Here is a 14,468-nt window from a genome sequence, read left to right as displayed (position 1 = left end):
AGTTCATGTGACTCCCATGGCCCGCCTTCACATGAGATCTGCTCAATGGACCCTAGCCTCCCAGTGGTATCAGGCCGCCGGGGGTCTAGAGGACGTGATCCACCTGTCCACGAGTTTTCTCGAATCCCTGTATTGGTGGACGATTTGCTCCAATTTGACTCTGGGACGTCCCTTCCAAATTTCTCAGCCTCAAAAAGTGCTGACCACGGATGCGTCTCTCCTGGGATGGGGAGCTCATGTCGATGGGCTTCACACCCAAGGAAGGTGGTCCCTCCAAGAAAGCGATCTACAGATCAATCTTCTGGAGTTGCGAGCGATCTGGAACGCTCTGAAGGCTTTCAGAGATCGGCTGTCCCACCAAATTATCCAAATTCAGACAGACAATCAGGTTGCCATGTACTATGTCAACAAGCAGGGGGGCACCGGATCTCGCCCCCTGTGTCAGGAAGCCGTCAGCATGTGGCTCTGGGCTCGCCGTCAAGGCATGGTGCTCCAAGCCACATATCTGGCAGGCGTAAACAACAGTCTGGCCGACAGGTTGAGCAGGATTATGCAACCTCACGAGTGGTCGCTCAATTCCCGTGTGGTGCGACAGATCTTCCAGGCGTGGGGCACCCCCCTGGTGGATCTCTTCGCATCTCAAGTGAACCACAAGGTCCCTCAGTTCTGTTCCAGGCTTCAGGCCCACGGCAGACTGGCGTCGGATGCCTTCCTCCTGGATTGGGGGGAAGGTCTGCTGTATGCTTATCCTCCCATTCCTCTGGTGGGGAAGACTTTGTTGAAACTCAAGCAAGACCGAGGCACCATGATTCTGATTGCTCCCTTTTGGCCGCGTCAGATCTGGTTCCCTCTTCTTCTGGAGTTATCCTCCGAAGAACCGTGGAGATTGGAGTGTTTTCCGACCCTCATCTCGCAGGACGAAGGGGCTCTTCTGCATCCCAACCTCCAGTCCCTGGCTCTCACGGCCTGGATGTTGAGGGCGTAGACTTTGCCTCTTTGGGTCTGCCAGAGGGTGTCTCCCGCATCTTGCTTGCTTCCAGGAAAGACTCCACTAAGAGAAGTTACTTCTTTCATTGGAGGAGGTTTGCCGTCTGGTGTGACAGCAAGGCCCTAGATCCTCGCTCTTGTCCTACACAGACCCTGCTTGAATACCTTCTCCACTTGTCTGAGTCTGGTCTGAAGACCAACTCCGTAAGGGTTCACCTTAGTGCAATCAGTGCATACCATTACCAAGTGGAAGGTAAGCCGATCTCAGGACAGCCTTTAGTTGTTCGCTTCATGAGAGGTTTGCTTTTGTCAAAGCCCCCTGTCAAGCCTCCTACAGTGTCATGGGATCTCAATGTCGTTCTCACCCAGCTGATGAAACCTCCTTTCGAGCCACTGAATTCCTGCCATCCGAAGTATTTGACCTGGAAGGTCATTTTCTTGGTGGCAGTTACCTCGGCTCGTAGAGTCAGTGAGCTTCAGGCCCTGGTAGCCCAGGCCCCTTACACCAAATTTCATCACAACAGAGTAGTCCTCCGCACTCACCCTAAGTTTCTGCCAAAGGTTGTGTCGGAGTTCCATCTAAACCAGTCAATTGTCTTGCCAACATTCTTTCCCCGTCCTCATTCCTGCCCTGCTGAACGTCAGCTGCACACATTGGACTGCAAGAGAGCATTGGCCTTCTATCTGGAGCGGACACAGCCCCACAGACAGTCCGCCCAATTGTTTGTTTCTTTTGATCCCAACAAGAGGGGAGTGGCTGTAGGGAAACGCACCATATCCAATTGGCTAGCAGATTGCATTTCCTTCACTTACGCCCAGGCTGGGCTGGCTCTTGAGGGTCATGTCACGGCTCATAATGTTAGAGCCATGGCTGCGTCGGTAGCCCACTTGAAGTCAGCCACCATGGAGGAAATTTGCAAAGCTGCGACGTGGTCATCCGTCCACACATTCACATCTCATTACTGCCTGCAGCAGGATACCCGACGTGACAGTCGGTTCGGGCAGTCAGTTCTTCAGAACCTGTTTGGGCTTTAGGATCCAACTCCACCCCCCGAGGGCCCTGTTTGTTCTGTTCCAGGCTACACTCTCAGTAGTTGGTAAATTTTTTAGGTCAATCTCAGTTATGTCCTCGCCGTTGCGAGGCCCAATTGACCAATGTTGTTGTTTTGAGTGAGCCTGGGGGCTAGGGATACCCCATCAGTGAGAACAAGCAGCCTGCTTGTCCTCGGAGAAAGCGAATGCTACATACCTGTAGAAGGTATTCTCCGAGGACAGCAGGCTGATTGTTCTCACAAACCCGCCCGCCTCCCCTTTGGAGTTGTGTCTTCCCTTGAAGTGTATTGTCTTGCTACATACTGGACTGGCCGGCTCGAGCCGGTTTCGGGCGGGAAGACGGCCGCGCATGCGCGGTGCGCGCGGGCGCGCGAGGGCTAGCAAAGGACTTTGCTAGTGAAGTTTCCGATTGGAGGGGCTGCCGTGGACGTCACCCCATCAGTGAGAACAATCAGCCTGCTGTCCTCGGAGAATACCTTCTACAGGTATGTAGCATTCGCTTTGCGCCTGCTCATGTGGGTAAATGTGGGGTAGAAATGTACTAAATAATGGGCAACTACCAACTGCATTAAAAAGGGCAGTAGTTTACCCTTTGCTAAAGAAAAACAACCTTGATCATGACAAACTTGAAAGTTACAGGCCAGTATCCAACATCCCATTTCTAGGCAAACTTAGAGAACAAACAATCTGTGTTCAACTCAATGATTTGCTGGAAGAGAGAAACTGGCTAGATCCATGTAATTCTGGATTCAGACCCAGTTATGGAACAGAAACTGTCCTCATATCCCTACAAGATGATTTTCACAGAAACCGAAATAGGGGATTTGCCTCTGTGTTCGGGTTCTAAATTTCTCAGCAGCTTTTGACACTGTGTATCATGATATCATGCTAGCACAGCTAACAGAAACGGATATCAATGGAACAGTACTTGCTTGGTTTAGATTCTATCTATCAGACAGGCAGCAATCCATAGTGTTTTGCAGCAACTCATCGCCACCATTGGCACTGACCTGTAGGGTACCATAAGGATCGATACTGTCACCTATTCTGTTCAATATCTACCTCAAACCACTAGCTGAGCTGAGGATACGCAGTTCTGCATCTACGCGGATGATGTGCAGCTACTCATACCCATACCCATTGAACCTGATTTACCTACAGCCCTGAATAAACTGATTACCTGTCTAACAGCAATTCAAGAATGAGCTAAACACAACAAACTTTGCCTAAGCCAAAGTAAAACCAAGCTTCTCCGAGGACAAGCAGGCTGCTTGTTCTCACGACTGGGTGACGTCCGCGGCAGCCCCCACCAACCGGAAATAAGCTTCGCGGGACGGTCAGCACGCAGGGCACGCCCACCGCGCATGCGCGGCCGTCTTCCCGCCCGTGCGCGACCGCTCCCGCCAGTTACTTTTTTTCCGCGACTGAGAGAGTTGTGTTTTCCCCTCTCTCTCGTTTCAGCCGCCGGATTTTTTCGACCGCGTTTACGCGGATCGTCGCTTTTGGCCTGTTCGGCCTCTTCTTTTTCTTCTTTCTCTTTTAAAAAAAAAAAAAAAAAAAAGAATTTTGCGCGTGTGGAGCACGCGCTCCTTCTTTTCCCTCGCTTTCTAGCGGGGACGCCTCGTTGCGGCCTAGTGGCCGCTCGGTCGGTTACAATTTTCGTGGTGTGATTTTAGCCACCATTGCCGACTTTGACTTCGCCGACGCGATTTTTCCGTCGATGTCCTCGAAGGTCCCGAGTGGATTTAAAAAGTGTGGTCGCTGCGGCCGGCCGATCTCGCAGACCGACACCCACGCTTGGTGCCTCCAGTGCCTCGGGCCGGAGCACAATCTCAAGTCGTGCGTTTTGTGTCTCGGTCTCCGGAAACGGACTCAGGTTGCGAGGCAAGTTCTGCGGGACCGTCTTTTTGGAACTTGCGCCGGCCCCTCGACGTCGACCTCGACGGCATCGGTATCGAAGGCCGGTTCTTCGGTACCGGTATCGATGCCCGAGACATCGGCACCGATGGCAGCGACCCCAGGAGAACAGGTCCCGTCGGCCCGCCGGTCCGCCGGCGAGAGTGGGGTAGAGAGACCGCGTGGGCAGTCGGCCCCGGTCACTCCCTCAACTCGTGAGCCACGGGACCGAACCCTGTCGGACCCGGTACCCCGAGACCGAGGGGGATCGACCTCCTCCTCCTCCATGCCCTCCGGCACCGGTGACGTGCACCGGAAAAAAGACAAGAAGCGCCGTCACCGGGAGCCCTCGGTGCACCCTGAAGAGGAGTCGACGCCGAAGCGTCATCGCAGAGAGGAGAGATCTCCGTCGGTGGTGGAGGTACCGACGCGTCGGGGTTCCGGCACCTCGGTGCCATCTCCTGGCCCCCAGCAGCTTCCGGCACCGACACCCTTACCGGCCCCACCGCCTTTCCCGGCAGCGGGCCTGGACGAGTGCCTCAGAGCCATCCTTCCGGGGATCCTGGAAGGGCTGATGCGCCAGGCTGTGCCGGCGCCGGGGGTGCTTGCGCCCTCGGCGCCGATGACTGTGGCGCCGGCGAGCTCTAGCCCGGCGCCGGGGCAGTCGACACCGCCGCCGCTTGCGGTGCCGGTCTCGACAGCCACGCAGGTGGAGTCCCCGTCGACGTCGATGGAGGGAGCTCCGTCCCCGCCGGCGCGGGAGTCCACCGCTCGACGACACCGAGACCTTGGTGCCTCGACGTCGAGCCGGGCCCGGTACCGGACTCAGCTACATGAGCTAATGTCCGATACCGAGGACGAGGACTCGTGGGGGGAAGAGGAGGACCCGAGATATTTCTCCTCCGAGGAGTCTACAGGCCTTCCCTCGGACCCCACGCCGTCACCGGAGAGGAAGCTCTCACCTCCTGAGAGTCTCTCCTTTGCCTCCTTTGTGCGGGATATGTCTATAAGCATTCCCTTTCCCGTGGTCTCTGTGGAAGAGCCGAGGGCCGAGATGCTCGAGGTCCTCGACTATCCATCACCACCTAGAGAGTCCTCCACGGTACCGCTGCACAATGTCCTGAAGGAGACGCTGCTCCGGAACTGGGTGCGACCACTAACTAATCCCACCATTCCCAAGAAAGCAGAGTCCCAGTACAGGATCCACTCTGACCCAGAGCTCATGCGGCCCCAGTTGCCCCATGACTCAGCGGTCGTGGATTCTGCTCTCAAGAGGGCACGGAGTTCGAGGGATACCGCCTCGGCGCCCCCGGGGCGGGAGTCTCGCACTCTGGACTCATTTGGGAGGAAGGCCTACCAATCCTCCATGCTCGTGACCCGCATCCAATCTTACCTGCTCTATATGAGCATCCACATGCGGACCAATGTGCAACAGCTGGCGGACCTGGTCGATAAGCTCCCGCCGGAGCAGTCCAGGCCTTATCAGGAGGTGGTCAGGCAGCTGAAGGCGTGCAGAAAGTTCCTGTCCAGGGGGATTTTTGACACCTGTGACGTGGCATCTCGTGCTGCGGCCCAAGGTATAGTGATGCGCAGGCTCTCATGGCTGCGTGCCTCTGACCTGGACAACCGCACCCAGCAGAGACTGGCTGACGTCCCTTGCCGGGGGGATAACATTTTCGGTGAGAAGGTCGAGCAGATGGTGGACCAACTGCATCAGCGGGAAACCGCTCTCGACAAGCTCTCCCACCGGGCGCCTTCAGCACCCGCCCCCACGGGTGGGCGTTTTTCCCGGGCACGGCAGGCTGCACCCTATTCTTTTGCAAAGCGTAGGTACAACCAGCCGGCCCGAAGGCCTCGTCAGGCACAGGGACAGCCCCAGCGCGCTCGTTCTCGTCAACAGCGTGCGCCTAAGCAGCCCCCTGCGCCTCCACAGCAAAAGCCGGGGACGGGCTTTTGACTGGATCCACGGGAACATAGCCGCCCTACAAGTGTCCGTACCGGACGATCTGCCGGTCGGAGGGAGGTTAAAAATTTTTCACCAAAGGTGGCCTCTCATAACCTCCGACCAGTGGGTTCTCCAAATAGTGCGGTGCGGATACGCCCTGAATTTGGCATCCCTGCCTCCAAATTGTCCTCCGGGAGCTCAGTCTTTCAGCTCCCTTCACAAGCAGGTACTTGCAGAGGAACTCTCCGCCCTTCTCAGCGCCAATGCGGTCGAGCCCGTACCACCCGGGCAGGAAGGGCAGGGATTCTATTCCAGGTACTTCCTTGTGGAAAAGAAAACAGGGGGGATGCGTCCCATCCTAGACCTGAGAGGCCTGAACAAATTCCTGGTCAAAGAAAAGTTCAGGATGCTTTCCTTGGGCACCCTTCTGCCAATGATTCAGAAAAACGATTGGCTATGTTCCCTGGATTTAAAGGACGCATACACTCACATCCCGATACTGCCAGCTCACAGGCAGTATCTCAGATTCCGACTGGGCGCACGGCACTTTCAGTATTGTGTGCTGCCCTTTGGGCTCGCCTCTGCCCCACGAGTGTTTACCAAGTGCCTCGTGGTGGTAGCGGCCTATCTAAGCAAGCTGGGAGTGCACGTGTTCCCATATCTCGACGATTGGCTGGTCAAGAACACCTCGGAGGCAGGAGCCCTCCGGTCCATGCAGTGCACTATCCAACTTCTGGAGCTGCTGGGGTTTGTGATAAATTACCCAAAGTCCCATCTCCAGCCAACTCAGTCTCTGGAATTCATAGGAGCGCTGCTGAATTCCCAGACAGCTCAGGCCTACCTTCCCGAAGCGAGGGCCACCAATCTCTTGACCCTGGCTTCGCAGACCAGAGCGTCTCAGCAGATCACAGCTCGGCAGATGTTGAGACTTCTGGGTCATATGGCCTCCACAGTTCATGTGACTCCCATGGCTCGTCTTCACATGAGATCTGCTCAATGGACCCTAGCTTCCCAGTGGTTCCAGGCCACCGGGAATCTAGAAGATGTCATCCGCCTCTCCACCAGTTGCCGCACTTCACTGCTCTGGTGGACCATCCGGACCAATTTGATCCTGGGACGCCCATTCCAAATTCCGCAGCCCACGAAAGTGCTGACGACGGATGCATCTCGCCTGGGGTGGGGAGCCCATGTCGATGGGCTCCACACTCAGGGTCTGTGGTCCCTCCAGGAAAAGGATCTGCAGATCAACCTCCTGGAGCTCCGAGCGATCTGGAACGCACTGAAGGCTTTCAGAGATCGGCTGTCCTGTCAAATTATCCAAATTCGGACAGACAATCAGGTTGCAATGTATTACGTCAACAAGCAGGGGGGCACCGGATCTCGCCCCCTGTGCCAGGAGGCCGTCGGGATGTGGCGTTGGGCGTGTCGGTTCGGCATGCTCCTCCAAGCCACGTACCTGGCAGGCGTAAACAACAGTCTGGCCGACAGACTGAGCAGAGTCATGCAACCGCACGAGTGGTCGCTCCATGCCAGAGTGGTACGCAAGATCTTCCGAGCGTGGGGCACCCCCTCGGTGGACCTTTTCGCCTCTCAGACCAACCACAAGCTGCCTCTGTTCTGTTCCAGACTTCAGGCACACGGCAGGCTAGCGTCGGATGCCTTTCTCCTCCATTGGGGGACCGGCCTCCTGTATGCTTATCCTCCCATACCTTTGGTGGGGAAGACCTTACTGAAGCTCAAGCAAGACTGCGGCACCATGATTCTGATCGCGCCCTTTTGGCCCCGTCAGATCTGGTTCCCTCTTCTTCTGGAGTTGTCCTCCGAAGAACCGTGGAGATTGGAGTGTTTTCCGACTCTCATTTCGCAGAACGACGGAGCGTTGCTGCACCCCAACCTTCAGTCTCTGGCTCTCACGGCCTGGATGTTGAGGGCGTAGACTTCACTGCGTTGGGTCTGTCTGAGGGTGTCTCCCGGGTCTTGCTTGCCTCTAGGAAGGATTCCACTAAAAAGAGTTACTTTTTCAAGTGGAGGAGGTTTGTCGTGTGGTGTGAGAGCATGGCCCTAGAACCTCGTTCTTGCCCTGCACAGAACCTGCTTGAATACCTTCTGCACTTATCAGAGTCTGGCCTCAAGACCAACTCAGTAAGGAATCACCTTAGTGCGATTAGTGCTTACCATTATCGTGTGGAAGGAAAAGCCATCTCTGGAGAGCCTTTAGTCGTTCGATTCATGAGAGGCTTGCTTTTGTCAAAGCCCCCTATCAAGCCTCCTGTTGTGTCATGGGATCTCAACGTCGTCCTCACCCAGCTGATGAAACCTCCTTTTGAGCCACTGAATACCTGCCATCTGAAGTACTTGACCTGGAAGGTCATTTTCTTGGTGGCAGTTACTTCAGCTCGTAGGGTCAGTGAGCTTCAAGCCCTAGTAGCTCATGCTCCATATACCAAATTTCATCACAACAGAGTAGTGCTCCGCACCCACCCAAAGTTCCTGCCGAAGGTGGTGTCGGAGTTCCATCTTAACCAGTCAATTGTCTTGCCAACATTCTTCCCCAGGCCGCATACCCGCCCTGCTGAACGTCAGTTGCACACATTGGACTGCAAGAGAGCATTGGCCTTCTACTTGGAGCGGACACAGCCCAACAGACAGTCCGCCCAATTGTTTGTTTCTTTCGACCCTAACAGGCTAGGGGTCGCTGTCGGGAAACGCACCATCTCTAATTGGCTAGCAGATTGCATTTCCTTCACTTACGCCCAGGCTGGGCTGACTCTTGAGGGTCATGTCACGGCTCATAGTGTCAGAGCCATGGCAGCGTCAGTGGCCCACTTGAAGTCAGCCACTATTGAAGAGATCTGCAAGGCTGCGACGTGGTCATCTGTCCACACATTCACATCTCATTACTGCCTCCAGCAGGATACCCGACGCGACAGTCGGTTCGGGCAGTCGGTGCTGCAGAATCTGTTTGGGGTGTAAATCCAACTCCACCCTCCAGGACCCGAATTTATTCTGGTCAGGCTGCACTCTCAGTTAGTTGTTCTTCGTAGGTCAATTTCTGTTATACCCTCGCCGTTGCGAGGTTTAATTGACCTGGGTTCTTGTTTTGAGTGAGCCTGAGAGCTAGGGATACCCCAGTCGTGAGAACAAGCAGCCTGCTTGTCCTCGGAGAAAGGGTATGATACATACCTGTAGCAGTTGTTCTCCGAGGACAGCAGGCTGATTGTTCTCACCTTCCCTCCCTCCTCCCCTTTGGAGTTGTGTGTTTCATACTTTTTGCTAGTCATTCAACTGGCGGGAGCGGTCGCGCACGGGCGGGAAGACGGCCGCGCATGCGCGGTGGGCGTGCCCTGCGTGCTGACCGTCCCGCGAAGCTTATTTCCGGTTGGTGGGGGCTGCCGCGGACGTCACCCAGTCGTGAGAACAATCAGCCTGCTGTCCTCGGAGAACAACTGCTACAGGTATGTATCATACCCTTTCTCTGGGTCCCTAACACAAGTGGATACATACCTAACATCAATAGAAATCAAATAAAATAAAACATGGAAAAGAAAATAAGATGATACCTTTTTTATTGGACATAACTTAATACATTTCTTGATTAGCTTTCGAAGGTTGCCCTTCTTTGTCAGATTGGAAATAAGCAAATGTGGTCTATCCCCAGCACAGCTCAGGTCTGCCTGCACCTGCAGCTTGTGCTCTACACTAGCATCCTCCTCCCACCGACTGGGTCACAACCACCACTGGGCAAGTCTCCCGCTCTCAAATTATTCTCAGTGATTTCTAGGTTACTGGAGGCCACATTCCCAGTGGTCTCACAGTTCCCAGAAAGCACTCATAGACCCAACACACAAACCACCAGGATTCTTTATCAGTCCAGACAGGCAGAGTCAACAAATTGAACAGTGAACCAAAAAAAGTGCAATTGGCAGGACAATAACAGGAACTGAAATATGGATAAATTAAAACCCTAACTAAACATTTGTATAGTAACTAATTAGTATCTGGGAAGATCAGGACATATAACTGTTCACCAAGCCTCAGCAAAGAGATCTTTTCTTCCTGGCTAAGACTGAAGACAAAACCTACTTCTGGGTAACTTCAAACTCCAGGCCAATCAGAGCCCAGAACAAGTTTGAAAAAAAAAATGCTGACCACATCACTGCAGGTGTTTTCTCTGTAACAGCTTTAAGCATAAACATGCATGCTGGCCAAACTAGAGAAATACACTTAAAGACTTAAGGCAATTATACATGCTTAAATCGACTGTTTTGTCACACCCATATATGGAAATGCATCCTGCTGTCCTCAGAGAACATCTGCTACAGGTGAGTAACTTCGCTTTCACTAATCGGCAGAGATTAGCCAGATTGTTTTTATCATAGAAATTAATTTATTGAAAGTGGCAGAGCAGGTCTGATGGCTTAGTGGCATACAATGCATTGCTGGTAAGAGGACCCTGGTTCCATTCCCCGGTCAGTTCTCCTGTTTCCTTGGGATTCTGGAAAGGTCATGTTTATAGCCCTTGTGGGAAGTGGGTTCCAGCCATTGTGCAGTATTAACAAGTAGATTTAGGGCTTTATGATTGCAGCCTTCTGGAGGGAACTCCAGTTCATGACTCCAGGCCAAGGAGTGCTGCTTCAGTGACTGAGCTGATTGAGTTGGGAGGGATATAAATTTGTCAGGGAGTATTCTTCTGTAGTCTCAGATTAAATTTTATAGAGATGTAGCCCAAAAGGGACCGATTCTGACATGTGGAATCCTAAGGAGCAAGTAGAAATTGTCTAAAACTGAAGTGCTAAATTAGGATTAAATTCAGTTAATTTGTTTTTGTTTGTAGGTGTTTGAAAGAGGGCTGCAGGCCACACCCCTGAGCCTTGATCTCTGGATACACTACATTACCTTCTTGCAGGATACCCTGGATATGAACGCTCCTGAGTCCATCCAGAAGATCCGCAGGTTTGTTGCTTATAGCGAGAGTGCATATTAACAGGTACATTTGGCAATTTGAAAACGGATCCTACTCTGATAGTCTCTGCCATGAGTTAGGATTGAGGACTAGCAAGTTGTGAGTAAGGAGTGGAGGAGTAGCCTAGTGGTTAGTGCAGTGGACTTTGATCCTGGGGAACTGAGTTCGATTCCCACTGCAGCTCCTTGTGACTCTGGGCAAGTCACTTAACCCTCCATTGCCCTTGGTACAAAATAAGTACTTGAATATATGTAAACCGCTTTGAATGTAGTTGGAAAAACCTCAGAAAGGCGGTATATCGTCCAATTTCCCCCTAAATAAGTAATTGCCTTGAATGCAGGACTTGTTCTTTCAGACAGTCCAGTGGCCTAGCAGTGTCTGTAGTTCCAAATGAGAAGACTTCAGCTCCATTTCTGGCTCATACTCTTCCCCCCTCAGGTTGTTAGAGAGGTTAGACCTTTGTTCTTTTCATGATTCACTCCTACTTCTTGGGCTGGGAGTGGTACAGAGTACAGGAGATAGTTCATTTCTAGCTTGGGCTCCTTGAACTGGGAACATTGCAGAAGTTAAGAGACTTGTGTTGGCATTTCCAATTCTGGCTCTGGTTCCCATCCACTAGGTTTTTTTCTTTAGATGTAGTCCACTAATTAAACACCAGGGCATGGGGGGGGTCTCTTGTTTGGGCCTCAGCACTTACCATCCTCTGTCACTTGTGGGTTCTTTGTGTACAAATAAGATGAACATTACGGGGCTTCTCATGTGTTTCAATTCTGACAGTGTCTTTGAGTCCTCTGTGGCTGCAGCAGGCATGGACTTTCGCTCAGATAAGTTGTGGCAGATGTATGTGGCCTGGGAGAAGGAGCAGGGAGACCTGAGAGCTGTGACCACCATCTATGACAGAGTCCTCTCTGTGCCCACCCAGCTATACAGTCACCAGTTCGAAATGTAAGTTTTTGTTGTTGTTGTTGTTGTTTACGTGTATAAGTGTTCTCCGAGGACAAGCAGGCTGCTTGTTCTCACGACTGGGTTGACGTCCACGGCAGCGCCCAGCAACTTCGTGGGCGGTCCCGCACGCAGAGCACGCCCACCGCATATGCGCGGCCGTCTTCCCGCCCGTGCGCGACCGTTCCCGCTCAGTTTTTTTTCTATTCCACGCTGGAGAGAGACGTGTTCCCGTCTCTCTCTTAGTCAGCCCCGGAAACCAGATTGCGGCCTAGCCGCGGTTTTTCTCTTTTCGAAGTTCGCGTGTTATTTTTAGCCGCGAGGGCGCGTCGTCACGGCCTTGTGGCCGTGCGGTCATTTCTTCTTTTTCGGGTGTGGTTTTCACCGCCACCATCGACGATTTTGACTTCTCCGACGCGATTTTTCCGTCGATGTCCTCGAAGGTCCCGAGCGGATTCAAAACGTGTGGTCGGTGCGGCCGGCAGATCTCGCAGACCGATACTCACGCTTGGTGTCTCCAGTGCCTCGGCCCGGAGCATAATTCTAAGACGTGCAACTTGTGTCTCGGCTTAAGGAAGCGGACACAGGTGGCGAGGCAAGTTCTGCGGGACCGTCTTTTTGAACTTGCGCCAGCCCTTCGACGTCGACCTCAACGGCATCTGTGTCGACGGCCGGGTCTTCGGTACCGGTACCGATGTCGACGAAGTCGGCGCCGACTCTGGCACCGACCCCAGGAGTACAGGTACCTTTGGCCCGCTGGCCTGCCGGTGACGGCGGGGGTGAGTGGCCGCACGGGCAGTCTGCCCCGGCCACTCCCTCTGCTCAGGGCCATCGGGACCGAACCCTGTCGGATCCGATACCTCGAGGCCGGGGGGGGGGGGGGCTCCACCTCCTCCTCCTCCTCCTCGTCTCTTCTGCCGAGCGCCGATGACGGGCATCGAAAAAAAGCCAAGAAGCACCGTCATCGGTCACCCACGGCGCACGGGACTGCCAGCTCCGGTACTTCGAGGGACGACTCGACGCCCAGGAAGCGGCAGTGCTGGGAGGAGCGTTCCCTCTTGGTCGAAGAGGTGTCGCTGCGTCAGTCCGCGGGTACCTCGGTACCATCTCCTGGACCCGAGCAGCTTCCGGCACCCACAACGGCCCCTCTGCCTTTCCCGACAGCGGGCCTTGACGAGTGCCTCCGAGCCATCGTTCCCGGGATCCTGGAAGGGCTGATGCGCCAGGCTCTGCTGGCACCGGGGGTGCTTGCTCCCCCGGCGTCGTCGATGGAGGCGCCGGTTGGCTCTGGCCCGATGCTGAGGCCGCCGACCGCCACGCAGGTGGTCGACGTCGATGGAGGGAGCTTCGTCCTCGCCGGCGCGGGAGTCTACCGCTCTACGCCATGATCGAGGACGTGGTTCCTCGCAGTCGAGACGGGCCCGGTTGAGGTCTGAGCTGAGAGAGCTCATGTCCGACACCGAGGAGGAGGCCTCGTGGGGGGAGGAGGAGGACCCCAGATATTTCTCCTCAGAGGAGTCTGTGGGCCTTTCTTCTAACCCCACTCCTTCACCGGACAGGAAGCTCTCGCCTCCTGAGAGCCTCTCCTTTGCCTCTATTGTCAGGGATACGTCCATCTGCATTCCCTTTCCAGTGGTTTCTGTGGATGAGCCGAGGGCGGAGATGCTCGAAGTCCTCGACTATCCATCACCACCTAGAGAGTCTTCCACGGTGCCGTTGCACAATGTCCTTAAGGAGACACTGCTTCGGAACTGGTTGAAGCCACTATCTAATCCCACCATCCCCAAGAAAGCAGAGTCCCAATACAGGATCCACTCAGACTCAGAGTTGATGCGGCCTCAATTGCCTCATGACTCGGCGGTCGTGGACTCTGCTCTCAAGAGGGCACGGAGTTCGAGAGATACCGCCTCGGCGCCCCCTGGGCGGGAGTCTCGCACTCTGGACTCGTTTGGGAGGAGGGCCTACCAATCTTCCATGCTCGAGACCCGCATCCAATCATACCAGCTGTACACGAGCATCCACATGCGGAACAATGTGAGGCAACTGGCGGACCTGGTCGACAAGCTCCCTCCGGAGCACTCCAGGCCTTTTCAGGAGGTGGTCAGGCAGCTGAAGGCGTGCAGAAAGTTCCTGTCCAGGGGTATCTATGACTCCTCTGATGTGGCATCTCGAGCTGCGGCACAAGGTATAGTGATGCGCAGACTCTCTTGGCTGCGTGCCTCTGACCTGGACAACCGCACCCAGCAGCGGCTGGCGGATGTCCCTTGCCGGGGGGATAACATTTTCGGCGAGAAGGTCGAGCAGTTGGTGGACCAACTACACCAGTGGGAAACCGCTCTCGACAAGTTCTCCCACCGGGCGCCTTCAGCATCCACCTCTGCAGGTGGATGTTTTTCCTGGGCCCGGCAGGCTGCACCCTATGCCTACAGCAAGCGTAGGTAAACCCAGCCGGCCCGAAGGCCTCCTCAGGCACAGGGACAGTCCCAGCGCGCTCGTTCCCGTCAACAGCGTTCGCCTAAGCAGCCCTCTGCGCCTCCACAGCGTACAGGACGACCTGCCAGTCGGGGGGGGGAGGTTGAAAGTTTTTCACCAAAGGTGGCCTCTTATAACCTCCGACCAGTGGGTTCTCCAAATAGTGCGGTGCGGATACACCCTGAATTTGATCTCCACTCCGCCAAATTG

General features: G+C 54.5%; 1 protein-coding gene across 1 annotated transcript in view; it reads left to right on the top strand.

Moving 5' to 3' along the window:
• Positions 1-14,468, top strand: part of LOC115480978 (nascent polypeptide-associated complex subunit alpha, muscle-specific form-like) — a 278,693-nt gene that overhangs the window by 153,909 nt on the left and 110,316 nt on the right. Inside the window, exons 11-13 of the mRNA XM_030219963.1 lie at positions 10,467-10,518; positions 10,716-10,834; positions 11,622-11,789. Of these exons, the coding sequence (XP_030075823.1) occupies positions 10,467-10,518; positions 10,716-10,834; positions 11,622-11,789 (339 nt within the window). The remainder of the gene's footprint in view (positions 1-10,466; positions 10,519-10,715; positions 10,835-11,621; positions 11,790-14,468) is intronic.

Source organism: Microcaecilia unicolor, chromosome 11 (assembly GCF_901765095.1).
Source record: "Microcaecilia unicolor chromosome 11, aMicUni1.1, whole genome shotgun sequence".
Lineage (NCBI taxonomy): Eukaryota > Metazoa > Chordata > Amphibia > Gymnophiona > Siphonopidae > Microcaecilia > Microcaecilia unicolor.
The sequence above is the reverse complement of the archived record's forward strand: the minus strand, read 5'-3'. Positions and strand labels throughout refer to the sequence as shown.